Source organism: Melanerpes formicivorus, unplaced genomic scaffold (genome assembly GCF_026170545.1).
Source record: "Melanerpes formicivorus ecotype bairdi unplaced genomic scaffold, bMelFor1.0.p_v2 SCAF_13, whole genome shotgun sequence".
NCBI lineage: Eukaryota > Metazoa > Chordata > Aves > Piciformes > Picidae > Melanerpes > Melanerpes formicivorus.
Genome location: NW_027142365.1, coordinates 10,713,556 through 10,731,317, shown reverse-complemented (window position 1 = coordinate 10,731,317; position 17,762 = coordinate 10,713,556). Strand labels below are relative to the sequence as shown.

General features: G+C 39.2%; 1 protein-coding gene across 1 annotated transcript in view; it reads right to left on the bottom strand.

Annotated features, from left to right (window-relative positions):
* Window positions 1–2,389: 2,389 nt before the first annotated feature.
* Window positions 2,390–17,762, bottom strand: part of ODAD2 (outer dynein arm docking complex subunit 2) — a 67,738-nt gene continuing 52,365 nt past the window's right edge. The window contains exon 15 of the mRNA XM_068146435.1: window positions 2,390–3,331. Coding sequence (XP_068002536.1) covers window positions 3,218–3,331 — 114 coding nt within the window. The 3' untranslated portion in view covers window positions 2,390–3,217. The remainder of the gene's footprint in view (window positions 3,332–17,762) is intronic.

The window sequence follows — 17,762 nt, the reverse complement described above, 5'->3', positions numbered from 1 at the left end:
TGCATAAAGGTGAAAGATTTCCCTTCTTGCCTTTTTTCTCATCAACTATAGTATTTCCATACTCAAACCAACATTTTATCATGACAACTTTTCTTACTTGGCCTCTGCATTTTCTGACATAGTAATGAAAATTAAAAGGAAGCTGAAATGAGCAGGAAGTGAAGAGCAGGCCTAGCCTTGTGGCTGCTAGTGGTGTTCTGAGCAGAGCTGGGTGCTGGCTCCTGAAATTGTGCAAAGTGGCACATCAGTGTAAATAAGGTGACCGACCCCCCACTTTGTGAAAGTACAGGAACTACAAGGAGAAAATGAGGGAGCAGATGGAGCAGCTGATGGCACATTAACAGGACAGGGGCTGACACCTGCCTTTCTACGTCACTTCATTTTTGCAACTAAAGACTGTTTGGAATTTGTACATCAGCTTGCTCTGTGCTGAATATAATATCAAGCTGTGCTGCTTGGTATAACCATATTTCCTACAGAGGCTGTGGGTCTGTGTAGACAAGTAGCAGCTAGTGGCAAGACAAAGGGGTGAAGGCATTTCCCTTCCAGGCACAGGAGCCAGGGAGTGCGAGCTGGCTGGTGCCCGCTTATACACAGTGGGAACACTGGACCCAGGCGGCTGTGGCTGCTTGAGTTGGTGCCAGGGCTTGAATAGGCTGGTGGGCACTGCCAGGAGGGGTGTGTGAGCAGCAAGAGGGACCCAGCTTTGTGAGGATCCCTTTTGAGAGGGCTGCAGGGCTGTGAAACTACACAGCTCTGCAGAGGAAGTGGAAGCTTTTCAAATGTACACGCTGTACTACACTGCTCAGAAAGGCCAGGGATCACAACCATTCATTCATTTTCCAGCAGCTAAATGTCTTTATATCAATTACATGGAATCCACCAGCTTGGGCCAAAAAGGATGTATTATTTTTTAATACTGATCCTCTGCTTGTCTGGTTATCTGTATTGATCTAAACATTTCCTGGTATGGTAAAAGAAAAGAAAATGGCACAAATAAATCAGATTAAGACTGGGATTAACTGTCTGAGGTCTTAAAATAGAGACTTCAAATTAAGTACTTGGAGGCATAAGGGTTACCAGCATGAGTGAGAGTGTCAAGCTGGAACCATGCCATTGTCAGGAATGCGAGATTTTTTGCCCTGACACCTGAATCATAAAACTGAATACTTTAGAACTCACTCCATTTGAAATCCACACTAAATGGTCAGGAGTCCCTTGAGATGTCCTGTTAAGGATAACAGTCAGGGAGGTTTTTTCCCCCTCAACAGTTAGAAAAACAATACATAATGTTAGGTATTATTCATAAGCAAGACTGTGATAAACTATGAGCACCTACAGCTTCTTTCTCAGAGAAGACATAATAAAACCAAGTCTCTTCTCTTCCAAATGAATTTGGCAATTAGCGTTTACTTTAGATATAGTTTGGGGTACTGCAATAAAACATAAGATGCTACTACAGCTGTGACATGAGTATAATAATATAGGTATATTTATTAAAAATACCATACTGGGCCTATGGGGCAGAGCTGGAAAATACCTAAACTAGCATTTCCTTGGCCACTGGTTGCTGATGGAGCTTGTGACAACCCCATGATTGTGTTGGTGTTTGCATCGATCAAAAAATACCACTTGGACCAATATTTTGGTCTCCACACTATCAGCACCTGTCCATAGTTGGTTTCTTTTAAAATACTTTCTACACCTACCCCAAGGGCCCTTCAGTCCTCCTTTTCCAGAATATATAATGAAATATATGATATAATTTTAAATGAGCCTTTCACAGAGTCAGAATCACAGAAACATTCAGGTTGGAAAAGACCCTCAGGATCACCAAGTCCACCCGATAACCCTACTCTACAAGGTTCACCCCTAAACCATATCCCCAAGCACCACATCCAAATGACCCTTAAACACATCCAGGGTTGGTGACTCAACCACCTCCCTGGGCAGCACATTCCAGTGCCTGACCACTCTCTCCATGAACACATTTTTTCCTAGTGTCCAGTCTAAACCTACCCAGCCACAGCTTAAGGCCGTTCCCTCTTGTTCTATCACTAATCAGAGAAAAGACAAAGCTGAGTTTTTATTATGTCTTCCTCAGAAGCTTCAGTTAACAGTAAAAGTAGTTGCCTTGAGTAGCCATGCTAATTAGAGGAAAAATAATTCTTTTCCAAGCTGCTTCCAAACCAAGAAAATTGTTCATTATTAAGGGAAGTAAAAAGCAATAAAAATCATTCAGAAGCTAGTACTTGACAGACACAAGTTATTCAACCATTTGGGGTTAAGTTTTGTCAGCAGCCTGCGCTTGTAATTAAGACCCTATTGCTCCCGTGGAAATACCTTAGTAATCTTTGTCGAGCAGGGTATGAACAGAAGGTCTGCAATCTGTAATATCAATAATCATTTATGTCCGTTTTTGAAAGCAACTCTAATGCTGAACAGAATTTATGCAGAGAAATAAAGGAACTAGACCAGTCCAATGTCATCCTCGGCTTAAAAATGTAAGACATGCAGGAAGATAAAGTCTAAATGTAAATGTCATACCCTACTTTTTATCCACAGATGGTAAATTTTAATTTGAGTTAAAGACATGTTAATTAAAACACATTTCACCAGCTACTTATAAAATTAAGCACTATTTTGTTTGATGTTGGTAGAAACAGGAAATTTGGAGTGATGTCTACTGCTACAGCTGTTTGCAATCCTTACATAACACCAGATGTGAGATTGATGTATCTGCATTTTGTCCTCTCCTGTGAATTGCAAGTGATCAAACAGGCAAAAACATAATGACAGGATGATTGGGCAAGTTTAGAAGTAAGGGAATTGCTCAAGACATTCATAAATCACTACAAAACCACACACACAGTGAGGGAAAATTTACTGCCACAGATAAGTAAAACCATTTCTACCTGCACTGAATTTCAAATATAAGTGTATTAATCACAGAAAATGCATTTGAAATAACTTGACTAAGAGTCCTTTGAAAGCTGTAATACTAAAAGACACACAAACTCAAATGTGTTTTAGGAAACCTAGGCATGACAAACCAATAAGGTAAAAAAAAGCATAATGTTCCACAGGTTTATTGTTGTTACTAAATGATCCTCAGCTAAATGAGCCTCTGCGACGAGGTAAGAATACTAGAAGGAGTAATTGTGTTCAAACGTAGCTGTATTGCAAAACAGGTGTGTTTATAAAAGCTACTAAAGCATCAGCTGTACTTTGCTTTTTCTATTGCCATAGCCAACCTGCGAATGTTTGATATACATCCAGCTGCTGACTCCTGCAGAGCTTCATCTGTGGAGCCTATCATGGGCAATAGGAGCTAGAAAAATACAAAAGACAAACAGCATAAGAACCAGAAATAAGTGTGCTGTTATTGAAGTAATAGTCAAATCATATCTGGAACAATTGCATGAACTCACCCACATGCATAATAAACACTAAAAATCTTAACAACACTACTATATATGTATAGCATGTGCAGCTTTGGATACATAAATACATAAACAGACAGAGAGAGCACAATACTTTATGTTTTATGCTCTTTCTACCTGTGAATCAATATTTTTATGTCTGATTTTCTGTTTATTGTCTCATGCCTGTATATTGGTTGTGAGCTGGGTTTTTTCTTGTAAGTAGCAATTGCACAAGACCTATTTGAAATCATGGTTCCCTCCCCCCCAAGTATACCAGTATATTAGTACAGGCTCAGGATGTTTAATAAACAAAGCCATGCCTTCTCTTTCTTTTTTTTTTTACCTTGATCATGAAACTGGATCCATGTGAATGGACCCTTGTGGCCCATTGACAGTTGTAGGTTTCTTTATTGTCACAGCAAACCACTCAGGTTAAGCTGCTTGTGGGATATCGATCTGGGCATATCAGCCTTAAACATTTGCACTTGAAAGTGAAAAAACAAAAGCTGAAGAACGGCCCCAAACTTTTGGAGCTAATTCAGCTTTTCAGTCATGTGGAGTAGAGCCTTTGCTCTGGAAGTCATTCAATTTTTTTTCACTGGAAACTCCCATGGAGTAAGGTAGAGTTCAACACCAGTATGACATAAGACAGGCCTTGGTGATAAAACATTTTTACGTATCAGAAACCCATTAATAATGGGGTTGGATCTCACTTCTTCAGTGATGCAATTGCAAACACTATGTATGCTGGAGCTGTACAGAAGTGCTTTGCTTAGCTTAAATCAGCTCTGTGCAACCCTCAGATTTCTGAACATCTGCCAAGCTTGATGTGCGTTCAGGTATTTCGAAGCTCAGACAGCTCTAATTAAAACCTGTATTTCAAGTCTGCAATACTTAGGATTCTGTGTTCACCCAAACAACGTCAAGTCAAACCACAGAGAAATCTGTTATCACTCAACTCCGGTGCATATTTTTCATCCAGCTAAAATATTACAGAAAATTATGAACTGCTAAATATAAAAGCATAAATTGAATGCAGACATCAAATTCGTACGCTACCTTTTTCTAACCTTGCAGCAATGGTGAGGCATGGGCCACAGCTGCACACACATGGCATTTGCTTAGAGAGATCAAAGCATTTTATACTTGAGGAAGTATTTGTGTTAGCCAAATGTACAAAACAAGCCTCTTGCCAGTCACCTTTCACCCTTTGACCCCTACATGTAACTTGTAAGATTGCCTGGGATAGGCCTGAATTATGTCCCAAAAGAGTATTGTGTAAATCAAGCAGCAATGATGCTTTTTTTCCTAGCAATTCTTTTTCCTTGTAACTTCCATTACGGTAATCAGATGTCTGTGTACAAGTAGCTAAATAGGAATTCTCTGAAGTATGAGCACTCCAGAGTTAAAATGACATGAGAATAAATGATATGAGAAAACTATGTTCCCATACTTTATTTGCATGCAAAAGCTGGACCAGGGTCAGCAACCAGAGAAGGCAGTGGAAGTTTCACCACTGACTTCAGCTGGAAGCCAGAGCAAGGCGCATGTCTCTGTGTGATGATAAAGCCCCTCGACAAAGCACAAAGGCCAGAATGCAAGTCTCATAAGATGGTTAACTACTACTTTTTTTTTTTTTTCCCCCCTAAAAAAAAAATTGCTGGATAAAAATCTTTCTTTCTTGCTGTTTTCCACCAGCTGATTTCTCATCAGCTTCAATGATAAAGTGTTTCTTTGGGTACATCACAACTGTCTTGTGTAACTTTGAGGAAAACGAGTAGAAATCTTTCATGTCCCTGACTCCAGACCAAAACTATGTGTGTACATACTGTTCATGCAGTGGTTTTGTTAAAACCATAAGTTTCGAATTTGAGGGCAAGGAAACTATATGCCTTATGTGATTATTGACTGCATCTTTTCTGATCTCAGGCAAGGCTTTTCCAGCACAGACTGTGGAACTCAAACTTTCGGAATAATTTCCACATAAGACTTGCAATCAAAGTGTAAGAGCAGAAGTTCATCACAAGAATCATATTTTGGAGATACATTGGCTAGCAGAATGGTACCAAAAAGCAAAAATAGACATTTGTCTTTATTATGACTACAGGTTAAGCAGGACTCAATTCAAGGTTATTTATCTCTTCTTTTAGACACTTCTTTGTAGGCTCAGAAAACTTAGGAAAGTAGGTGTTATTTTGGTCAGTTTCCACAGACACCTCAATATTAAGCAATGACAATGGCTGTAGGAGAGGGTCTGTGCTCTTTGTTGCAGGTGCATTTTGGAAAAGCAGGGCTGGGTACCAAAGAACAGCATATATACAACACTGACCCAAAGTACCCAAACAGATGCCTACAGAGCTGATGGTACTAATGCAGCCAATGCAAGCAGCACTTTAAAAAAAGGTATCAAATACTGGGGGTTTTCCTTCTGAGTTCAGGGGATCAAAGATCAGTTGTTCATTGATTTGTTGTTCTTCTAAATCACTTGCCAGTGATAACACCTGTAAGAACTGCCACAGCATACAAAATACTGTACTACACTGTGTCTCAGGGTTTTCTCAGTATGGCTTAAAAAAATGTTCTTGGAAACACAGCTGCCTCTGAGGACTAGGGATACATAGCAACATTTGTCAGTTAACCTACTCCTTTTGTGCTAACAAAAAGACAGTTGAAGAGAAGATCATTGAAAATGCAAAATATTTCAATGTAAGTAGGCAATTCCATGTTTAGGAATCTAACTTTGAAGATTTTGATGTAAATCCTGCCTTAACCAAAATAAGATTGTATTCTTTTTGTATGTACCAGGAAAGTTATAGTTCTTTTCTTTTCCTGACTGCCACTCTCTGAACACTTTCGTAGGTTCAGTTCAATTTACTGCCAATTGGGGATATCCAAATCAGATACAAAAATTGGTTCATAGATAATATGCACACAGACATGGAGGTCAGGGGACTGGTTTTGCCACTCTTAACTCTCCAAGGCTGGTGGTCAGCCATTGAGGGAATAGTTTAGAGGACTAAAGACCATGCAAAAAAAGGCTGGAGCTTTCTTCAGGACATTTCTTCAGGTGAGACACTGGGACAGGTTACCCAGGGGGATTGTGCATGCCCCCTCCATGGAGGTGTTCAAGGCAAGATTGGATGGGACCCTACGCAGCCTGGACTAGTGGAAGGTGTCCCAGCCCATGGCAGGGGGGTTGGAACTAGATGGTCTTCCAGGTCTCTTCCAACCAAAACCATTCTGTGATATTAGATGTATTTGACAAGTCCAAGAAGTCTCTCTTATTCCAATGCACCACTGCAATATAACATGTTCTTTTCCTTGATGCAATGCCCTTGAACTTCATGTATCCCTTTCCTTTACTGTTCAGGTATTGTTTTCTGACACGTGTAAATGCTAACAGATGTGAGAAGCAGTAAAAAAGCATGTGGTATAAATGCTTCTTTCTGGCACATAAGAGACACTTTCCATAGACAGCAGCACTACACAGCCTTCATTTTCTGTTGGCGGGTATCTATATTCTAAGGCAAGAGTCCAACATTTTTTGCACAGTTAGCACGTCATACCAGCAAATAAGCACAAATACAAGCTGTTTGGAGGGTGTACAGAGCATATGTAGCATTTCTGGGTTTCAAAAGCAAGAGCAGTGCACAGCCAAATCATTTAAATATTAACAGCAATTAAGATTTTGCTATTACGATCCCAGCTTAAAATAGCACGGAATTGTGATACTATATTAGGATTGCACAATCATGGAGTAATTCAGAATGGAAAGGATGTCAGGAGGTCTCTAGTCCAACACCATGCTCAAAGTAGAGTCAGCTACAAGGTTAGACCAGGTTGCTCAGAATTTTTCCAGCTTTATGCTGAAAATCTCCAAGGATGGAGATGGCAGCGCCTCTTGGTGCCCAGCCCAGGCATCTCCAAATGGCAGCCCTTACCTTGACTGTATCAAAACCATCTCCACTGCTCAAATCGGTGTCCTGCAAGCTGTATGAGTAAGCAGTCCATTGCCTTCCCCAAGTCACTGACAAACATGTTAAAGGGGCAGGTCCCAAAAGAGAGCAAGCACTACAGGACTTGTCACCAGCTTCCAGGTAGAACACAACCTATTAGCTACTATCCCCTGAGCCAGAAAATCAAACCAGTTTCAATCCATTTGGTTGTTCAGGTATCTGGACTACAGTACATTATAATTGGGACAGAAGTATGCTGTGGGAAACTGTGTTGAAAACCATGCTACAGCCAAAGTAAACTACATCCACCACTCTCCTCTCATCTCAAAACTTAGACACATAGAGGACAATGAAGTTTACCTTTGGTAAATCTCAGTTGGCTTTTGCCAATCATCATCATCTTCTACCCAGAAATGTATTACAAAAGGGCTCCCTCTTGGGAGGGAGCAAGGCTGGCTAGTCTATAGTACCCCAGACTGAGAGAAAGAATTGTGACTCTAAAGACATGCTTTGTAAACTCTTACTGTAGGGTCTCGTGCTCTCTGGCGTACCAGAGGAAAAACAAAAGCAGAAAGTCTTTTGTTCCTCAAGGCAGCAGTGAACATAAGGAGTTATGCATCAGGAATGATGCCACCTTCCAATGTCTGAAAGCACAGCTTTCTTCCACTTAGTATCTTTACCATTACAAAATAATCAATGAAAACATGTTGTTTCAAACAACATAGCACAGGCATCAACGTAAGAACTTGTAGGAGTGTCATTTCAAAATGGGTATGGATCCCTGGATGAGTAACACAGCAAACCATTGCTTAGTAACTCTCTTTGCTATGAAGATGTCCTAGAACTTGTCACTTCTAAAAAAGAAGGGGATCTGAAAGCAGAAAAATTGTAGACATGTTTTGTACCAACAAAGCCTGAATCTGACACAGTCTTAGGTGGGAGTGATGTTCCATGTTCTGGTTACAGCAAATTGTATGTACTCGCTTTCCTTTAGTCACAGTCATTGTGCCTTCCAGGAAGCAGGATACATAGGAACTGATGTGTTCAGTTTTGCATGTGTTCATCTTTAAACAAGGGCTAAGTTATATGGTGTGGGAGCTGGGATTGTTTAGCCTGGAGAAGAGGAGGCTCAGGGGTGACCTCATTGCCCTCTACAACTACCTGAAAGGTGGTTGTAGCCAGGAAGGGGTTGGCCTCTTCTCCCAGGCAACCAGCACCAGAACAAGGGGACACAGTCTCAAGCTGCGCCAGGGGAGGTTTAGACTCGAGGTGAGGAGGAAGTTCTTCACCGAGCGAGTCATTCGTCATTGGAACGGGTTGCCCAGGGAGGTGGTTGAGTCATCGACCCTGGAGGCGTTTAAGAGGAGATTGGACATGGCACTTGGTGCCATGGTCTAGTCATGGGGTCTGTGTTGAGAGGTTGGACTCGATGATCCTCAAGGTCCTTTCCAACCTAAGTGATACTGTGATACTGTCTGTAAGTTTTCCACAACAGTGGAAGTGTAGAACCTGGGAAGAGGTTCCCTTGCTCATACAAAATAGATAACAGGTCAGCCTGTTCAATACTCTCTAGCCCTGTGAACATGAAAGCAAATAATGAATAAACTATTTAAAAAATAATAATAATTCCCCCCCCTTCCCCCCTTGCTTATTTAAGTTTTCTGCCCTGTAAAACAAATGGGGATTGATTTTTTAAATTATTAGGTTTTTTTAATAATCAGAAGGAAATGTGGACAAACTCCTTCAACAAGATTCATATCTATGCTGGGAAGCTAGTCAGAATTCATATGGAGCTTAAAATTCCTGGAACTAAAGATATTTACTTCAGCACAACATCTTGTAGATTGGCACTGAATTTTCAGTTGGTGGCAAGATTTGCCAACTTTTCTTAAATTTAGATTTGGTATCTGACTTCTTTAACATGCGACATTTCCTAAAGGATGCTAAATTTCTAACGCTGTGATTTTCTAATTGTGTAACACTTCTTCTCCAGAAAAGACATTTTTCACATGCTTTTTATAAATCTAACCTAAAAGAAAAGGAGGGAAAAAACCCAACAAAAAAAACCCAAACCACACAACCAACCAACTTTAAATAAAAGCATATGGTAGAAGCTTATCCAAGAAAGTATCAGTTTAGATCCAGCCGGCATTTTCTAACTTTCAACACCATATTGCACACTGGAAAATATTAAAGGACCTAGTTTGAGTGTTATGTTACACATATTCCTATGAAAATACTTCTCATAAAATTCAATTATAAATAATAAAACATGCTCCACAGTCAAAGCATAATGAAGGTTAAGCTAAGTCACTGTTTCTAAACTCAAATTCAGGCCAATTTCCTGATTTCTTCTCTCAGCTGAGTGAAAGGGTAAGACAGCGTGTACCACGCGCAACCTCCCTCCTAAGAAGTTGCTTGTGTAAATTCTGGGGGGTTTTCTATTAATTTTGTTTCACAGGTGGTACAAAGAGAAAAGATTTCAGACAAAGCTCCGTGTCAGGGAATGCTCAGAGCTAGCAGATATGCAAAGTCCAACACCAAGAAATTCCAGAAAAGGCAAAAGAGGAGCAGGGCAGATGCCCACTGTGCGGATTCCCATTTGTATAAGGTCTCTTCTCTCTGGGTCTAAAGCCAGAGCAGTCCCTGGTGTAGCCTAGTCCACCCTGAATGTGAAGAGGTGGGAACTGAAGCTCTCTGGATGGGATGGGAGAAATAGTAGGAAGACTGCACCTGGATTCTTTTCCTTTACTTTTATTTCTGTCTTTTCTCTCTCCCATGAAATGCATCTCCATGGCAGCCAGATATTAAGCCATCTCACCTACACCGGGACTTAGGTCCCCAGCACATTGCTGCTTTTTCTGATGTGACTGCCTGTTATGAAAGAGCTGTTGGTAAGCTGAAGCCCCAACAAGGATCCCCCCCAACAAGAACATATGAATACTAGTACCTTACCATGAGATGATTGCTATTTCTTTAGAGTGCACAGCTTCAGTGAAATTCACCTGGGTTTATGACATGATAAAACTGAAGTTTAAATCCCTTCTGAGTAGAGATTAGTTTTTCTCTAGTTCTTCTTACCTATCTATGCCTTGTTGTCCATTAATTTTTAGTCATCTCCTGTATTACAACCAAACTGAAAGGTATTTGTGACAAGGACCATATTTATCCAGCACATTTGGATGGGGACAGCACTCTTGAAAAGAAATCCTCTTGAGCACACACTAACAAAATACAAACTAATAATACAGGTCTCATACTCTGCAATAATGTTAAATGTTGCATTGCATTACCTTGGAGAAATACAACCTGAATGCCTAAGGGAATGACAATGTGATACACACTTTAATCACACACACATACTTGCAAATGCTTATGTGCTTACAAAATATGAACAAACCCTACATTCCTCTCTCCACTTCATCTGTATTAATTGTCTTTCATGTATAATCATAGAATTATTTAGAGAAGGATGCTTCCCTTCTGTGCAAAGATCTAAAACTGGGCAGAAGGTTCCTAATAGCAGTGACAGGGATAAAGTGGAAAAAAAAATACTTAATGGTGAACAACAAAATGGGTTAAAAACTGTGAATTTGCAGGCAGCTTTAAAATATACTTAGAAGGTTTCCCCATCTCAGGTTGTTAGTTACAGGACTTCAGAGGGATATTTCCAACCATCTGAGATGTAAGCACAGCATGCAAAAGTAATTCAGTTAAATAAAACTAGCAACCAAAATTATTTCTAACCGTTGTTTAAGAGGTATGATGATGTGCAACCAATTGGAGTCCTTAAAGGCAGAGAGTTTGAATCTGCATTCAGCTGTGAGATGATTGGTGCAATATTAAGAAAGAATTCCATCATCATGAACATTCCAACGTCCAAAGAGTCTTATGGGATATGAAACTCATCCCACAAAAAGCAAGAGGCAGATCTCATAATCCAGAAGTGATCAAGCCCAGGGTCTTACAGCATATTTTTATTTGAACCACTTTCTCCTTTTTGTTTTTATTTCATTGTAGTTTTCAAGAGAAGATTAACATATGAAAGGCTTCTGGTGGGATGGAGAGAAAAAAGAATTTTTTGGTAATCTCAATCGAGTGACATTTTAAGAAAGCTTGTTTCAGTTCACTGGAAATTAATTTTCTGAAACCAGAAGCCTGCTTACTGACTACATGTAATGGACATTCAAAACAGTAAACTTACATCATGGATATTCCTTTCCTTCCATAAATTAGCTTGCCTCAGTCATGTGTTAGGCACTATCCTGCCTTTATATTGCTGCCAGCCTGATCAATCCTTCTTTCTGTTACCTGCTTCTTTTCCATACTTACCTGCTTGTTCACACTTTGCTTTCTTTTTCACTTTACAGGACTTTACATGACTTTCACCTTCTCTTTCCTTCCCAAATATTACTAAGGAGGTAGTATAAGAAATTGAGAAAGAACTGCTAACTTAGGTTTGGATTTCCAAATATGTTAATGTTACCATCAGTATGAATACTATCATTCTGTCTCTCTCTAGCAGGCACAGGGAGATTATATGAATGTTAAGAAGCAGTTGCAATAAACTACCAGCAGCAAGTCAGAGGCAAAAAAGGAGGTTCAAATTGTTCATTAGACCACATATACTAAAGGATGATGCCTGACCTCTCAGCAATATCCTAGAAACATGGCATATTTTTCTCCTTGGTTTGTCTGATATTCCTGAAATGCATTATAACTGGTTTCTCTTTGAAGAGAGCATTGACCTGCAGCAAAGAAACACAACAGTTTCCAGACTAGTGACAAATTTTGTGATGTTTACCTCATCCTGAGAAGACTGTACACAGTCCAACTGTACCAGTATTTTTAAGTATGTTAGAGATACTGATATGAACGAGCTGACTTCAAACTCTCTTCTGTATTCAATTCCAGCTCCTGATTTTGATCTCTGAAGTTAATATAGCTGTTAGGTCAAATGGCCCAAGTGCCTGTCTCTCTGCCTATATATGATCATTATAATCAAAAGCAGCGGGATGCTTTTCCTCATAAATCTTACATATCAAAGTCTGGGGATAAAAGCAGGATGTTCTCACTGCAGTTCCATACAACAGCATTCATTTTAAATAACAAGCCAGGGTATTTTGAAGCTGTTTTATTGTGGCGTGCAAGATGACTAAGCTATAATTTCATGGGTTTATGTGTGGGTGACAACAGTGCCTGCATTCACATAAACTGGAAGATAAGTGGTATTGTTCAACTTAGAGTCTGGTTTTAGACTAGTAAATGTACTAGAAAATTAGAGCACAGCATAAATAAACGTATAGATGGTATGAACACAGCTCATGTTTATTCATGCAAACATGAAACACTGAGGCTGTTCATGGCCAAAGGTACAGTCCACATATTCATTCATATCTGCAGACAGCAGAAAGTTAAATCTATCAGAAAACTCCTACCATGAGGAAATTTTTGTCAGCGAAGTTTGGAACCTCACCATTCACCACCCTGCCCATTATAATTTATGAAACACTGAATGGCATGGTCCCTTGGCTGCAAACCTTGATCCTAATTCCTACACATTGATTCTTCAGTGTTAACCCATTATTGTGCCTTCTCATGGCACTGCAGTTTAACTGGCAGAGTTTTTCTTGAAATCCAAGCATGGTCAGTTCAACACTTCCACATAGCAACAGGATTCTTGCATGTGGATAGATGACAACAGATGAAAAACCAAAATGCTTTGAGAAACAAGAGTGCAATAAAATATTCTCCCTACAGCAAATGCCCAGGAAATCCATTGCAAAAATAGGACAGACCTCCTTTAGATCCATACTGACTCCATTAGCCTACAAAGCCTCTGGAGTCCAGTAATTATCTCTCTTTGGAATCTTTGAAGGAGCTAATCCAGTCCAAAGACCATTGGATTTGTGCAGATTGCACAGATACAACATACAGAGATAAAACAAGCAAATAAACCTGGATTCATCCCACATACCTGTGGTCAGGGTAGAGTGCAGACAAGAACTGGTGAAAGACAGGACCTCCAGAGGGTAATCCTGATTTTGGTTTTCCTAAATACCTTGTGGAGATTTTTAACCTTTCTATAAGGCCACAGAGCCCTAAATTATGTATCTTAGCCTGAGTCCAGTATTTGGAGCTGTCATACCTGTATGGCAGCGTGGAAGCAACTTTCTGAATGCTTCCTTTCTCAAGTTGATGCCATGGATTCTTTTAATTTATTTATTTTTTTATTTGTATCTTTAACACAAATTCCATAACTTGATTAGATATAACCTAAAATCACTTTCTCTCTAGCTTGCCAATTTCCCCAGATGCAAAGGTAAGATACACTTTGCAGTGTACCAGACTCATTTGGTAATTAAATAGCATTATCGGCTGATATTCTTTTAACAGTTGTTTTTGTCTTCAAAATTTCTAGAGAATAAAGATTATCATAACCTATGGCAAGAAATTCTGTACTAATTAGCAGCTGGTAAATACAGCCAATTATCATCCTTGGAGATGACTAGGGCTAGTTTGAACTGTGTGATTAATGCTACAGGAAGAAGGGGAGTTTCCGTGGATGACAACAATGAATGTGTAATTCAGTACATTAAGAACTCCTGAGTAACAACGCAGCTTCTATTTACACTTATGTACACATGTGCATATGTATACATAAATATATATATATATCCTCTCTTTCCTCCCCATTTCCTTTCCCCCCATTTCCTCTTTCCCCCCATTTCCTCTCTTTCCCCCATTTCCTCTCTTCCCCCCCATTTCCTCTCTTTTCCCATTTCCTCTTTTCCCCCATTTCCTCTCTTCCCCCCCATTTCCTCTCTTTTCCCCCATTTCCTCTCTTCCCCCCCCATTTCCTCTCTTCCCCCCCCATTTCCTCTCTTTCCCCCCCCATTTCCTCTCTTTCCCCCCCATTTCTTATATTTAGCTTATCTCAATAGCTCCTCACATACAAGGAAACTGTTTCTGATCAGCTGAATGCCAAAGATAATTACCTGGCTTTCTGCTGTTGTGCATTAAGCTCAGTATCTCTTACTTAAGAAAACAAGTTTTAAATATCTCACAATTTAGCTAAGTTATTATTCCACGAATACACAAATATTTCAATATTCTTATTTCGTATTATTGCCAAATTAGAAGGAAATATTTCACATCGTCACAAGGATAAGGCTGGTGCAGGGAGCTAAACAGTTGCAAGAAGCTGCTCCGTGTATTTCTGTGGTTTGGAAATAGCGCCAAGTCGGAAGGAAAAGACATTCTCTGCATTTTCTAAAGCAAGATAAATACAGAAAAGAAATATAGATGAAAGATGGAACTGCTATCTATGGACTCTGCCAGATTCCTTGGCTTTTGGCACACCTATTGAAGCTGGCAGACTTAGCCAGTAGCAATCTTTTCCATTAAAAGCAGCAGCATATATTTTGGTTTAACATACTTCGTTTGTGCATTTCTAGGCTTCAAAAATGTCTATTTAGATTTTTTTTTTTTCAGTGATTCCTTCTGCACAGTTGGCTGCAACTGCACTTATTTGAAGCGTCTCATTTATCACTACAAGAGCTGCAGGGCACAGCTACTGTTAAACAGCTCCAACAAACCTACAGCTTTGTGGGACAAGCTTCTTTGTAAAAGACTAAAAGATGTTTAAAACGTGCCAAGAGGAGCTTTATGCCAGCCTCTAGGTTTGTTATCCAAATGTTACTAAATTAGAGGTCTCCTGAAGCACAGTTTGGGCAAAGATAAGCTGCCCTCCCTTAGGCTGCTGGTTTTTCCTATCCAGGATCAGCCAGATTTTAGCAGAACACTTGCTACGTATCATAAACTTTAGTAATGTGGAATCTGAAAAATAATCTAATGTCTGAGGCTTAGTCTATGCTGAAGCCAAACTTCATTGCCTTTGGCAATGGTGGGAAAGCAAAATGTTTTACATGTAAGACCCCAGCTTCATGAATGGTGACATTTTCTTTGTTATGAAAGTAAAGACTTGCTGGTTAGCTAACACAATAGAAGCTGTAGTGGTGTAGCAACTGTCAATTTCCCCCAGTCCTTCTGAAACAAAACAAAACATGCCGGTGTTGGACTGGTTTATGGAACCTCTTCTATCTGACATTTTTTAATGTGATGTGATCAATACGTTTGTGGGTGAAAGGACTGGGCATACTTTCCACAGATAATAGACATGCAGAAAATTTGCCATCTAGTGCCCTCTTTCTTGATGCCCAAGTACTGTAGCAACTAATTCATTGAAAGCAACAGACTTGGAGCATGTACCAAATATGCTGGATCTCCAGCCTGCACTGTGGAGCCTGAACAGAGCCAAGCATGACAGCGAAAAAGAGAGTTCTTCTAACCTTAAAATAAAAATATGTAAATATGCAAGTACATACCACTGTACCCTGATAATATTATTGTATAGATATTACATTAAATATTTTTGATTTACAAAGATCTTATCTTAAACTTTGCTTAAGTGATGTAAATCTCTATATTCTGGATTCTCACCAATGGCTCCCCCCAAGAAACAACTGACCCCATAGCCAAATACTGCTAAAGAAGTAGGTGCTAGTGCTTTTACATTTTACTATCACATCTTCAGATATATATGGTCTGTGCTAAAACCTGTGGTTTAGAATGTTTCCAGTAGAAGTTACAAGTAATTGCCTTCCATATTTCGTAATCCACACTTAAGAAGAGTCCAATGTGTTGATCTCTTAAAACTTTCCTCTCTTACACAGTAAAATGCTTGAATACATTTTATGGCTGCTTTTAAATTGTGAATTACTCTTACAAAAATGAGAGCTAACTCATCTGACACTTTTTAAAGTGTATTGACAACAGCTAAAAGGTGATTTAACCTCCTGAAAAAACAATTATCACAAGGTCTAAATTAACAGGTGATTTACATTAACAATAGTGCCTAATTTCTAATCCTGTGCATGAAGGCAAATGTTATAGAATGCAAAGTTCTAATCTGGGGAACTGTTTCCAAACAGATATGGAAAGTAATGTAGAAAATTGGCAGAATATAAACTCTGAGGGCAACACTGTGGCCAAAGAGAAAAATTAATCTCTCTGATGTTCAAACAGAGCTTACTTAGAAACAGGGAAGTTATGTTACCTGCTTTAAGTATTCACACAGATATTATTGAGTTATGTTCTGAAGAATGCTGAAAATCAGTAGTTCAAAAATAAACCAATTCATAACTCACACACAAATAAAGAATCAGACAGAAACTCCATCAGAGATGACACTTGCTTAGCTAATTAAAAAGGTGACATTGTGACAAGCAATTTGATGCTACTCAAGAATGCATATGAGAACAGAAGTAATGTAAGGTTTTCCAGTTAATCAGGCATCAGTATCAGAAAGGTAATTGATAAGTAAGAGACATAATTGTTATGTAATTAATAAACAAGGTAAAACTAAACAAAACTTAGGCTATGAAAATGGTGCAAATGTTTTTATGGGGATGGTATTTAACTACTGGAACAAGTTATGATGGCTCTAGTGGATTTTCCATTGCTGGAATTCTTTAAGTAAAGAGTCAATGTTTTCCTAAAAGATATACTGTATTCCAAACAGAAATAAATTGAAGCAAGGCTAGTCAGACCATTAAAATGATCTCTCCTTGAATTGTAATGTATGCACCAATAATTATTTGGCATGAAAACAGTGTCCAGTTTACAGGCCTATAATCTTGTTTAGTTGATTGGGTTTTTTTAATATTGGCACATGATCTTTCTTCCATCCCTGCAGCTTCCCCTGTACTGGAAGGCTTGTTGAAAATCAACACTCAGGAGGACACTACTTTAAATTCAGCTGTCTAGAAGCTAGCTATTCAGTCTGAGCTAGTAATCTAGGTCCTTTCTATACTCAGTGGACAGAACCAGGCACTTCTATGAGGCTATTCTTTCCAGAGATCTTGGGCATCTATTTTCACCAGCACAAGTCTGCAGGTGTCTCTCTATTCCCAGTGACTACAGAAGGTGTCTCAGTTTAGACTACTTTAAACTCTGTACATTAAAGTGGCCAAAGTTAGATGAAAGGAATCCATATTTAATACCCCAAAGACCTTTTTCAAAAACTCTGGATTCTAGTTAGCTAGAACCACTAATTTTAAACATCTGACTTCACTAGATCATGTGCAAAGTGTGCTTCAATTACTGCTGATGTATTTCATCACCCTCACAGCACATAACTGCATCTCATTTCTATTTTTCTAGGAAGAGAATGATATTTTTAATTATTTTTTTTCCCCCCCTTTCTTATTGCACCATCATTCAGGATTCTGTCATTCCTATCTAGTAATGAACTGGACTGTAAAGTCATTTAAACAAGTTCTCCACACTCTCTGAATGAGATTCACCCCATTAAACATAG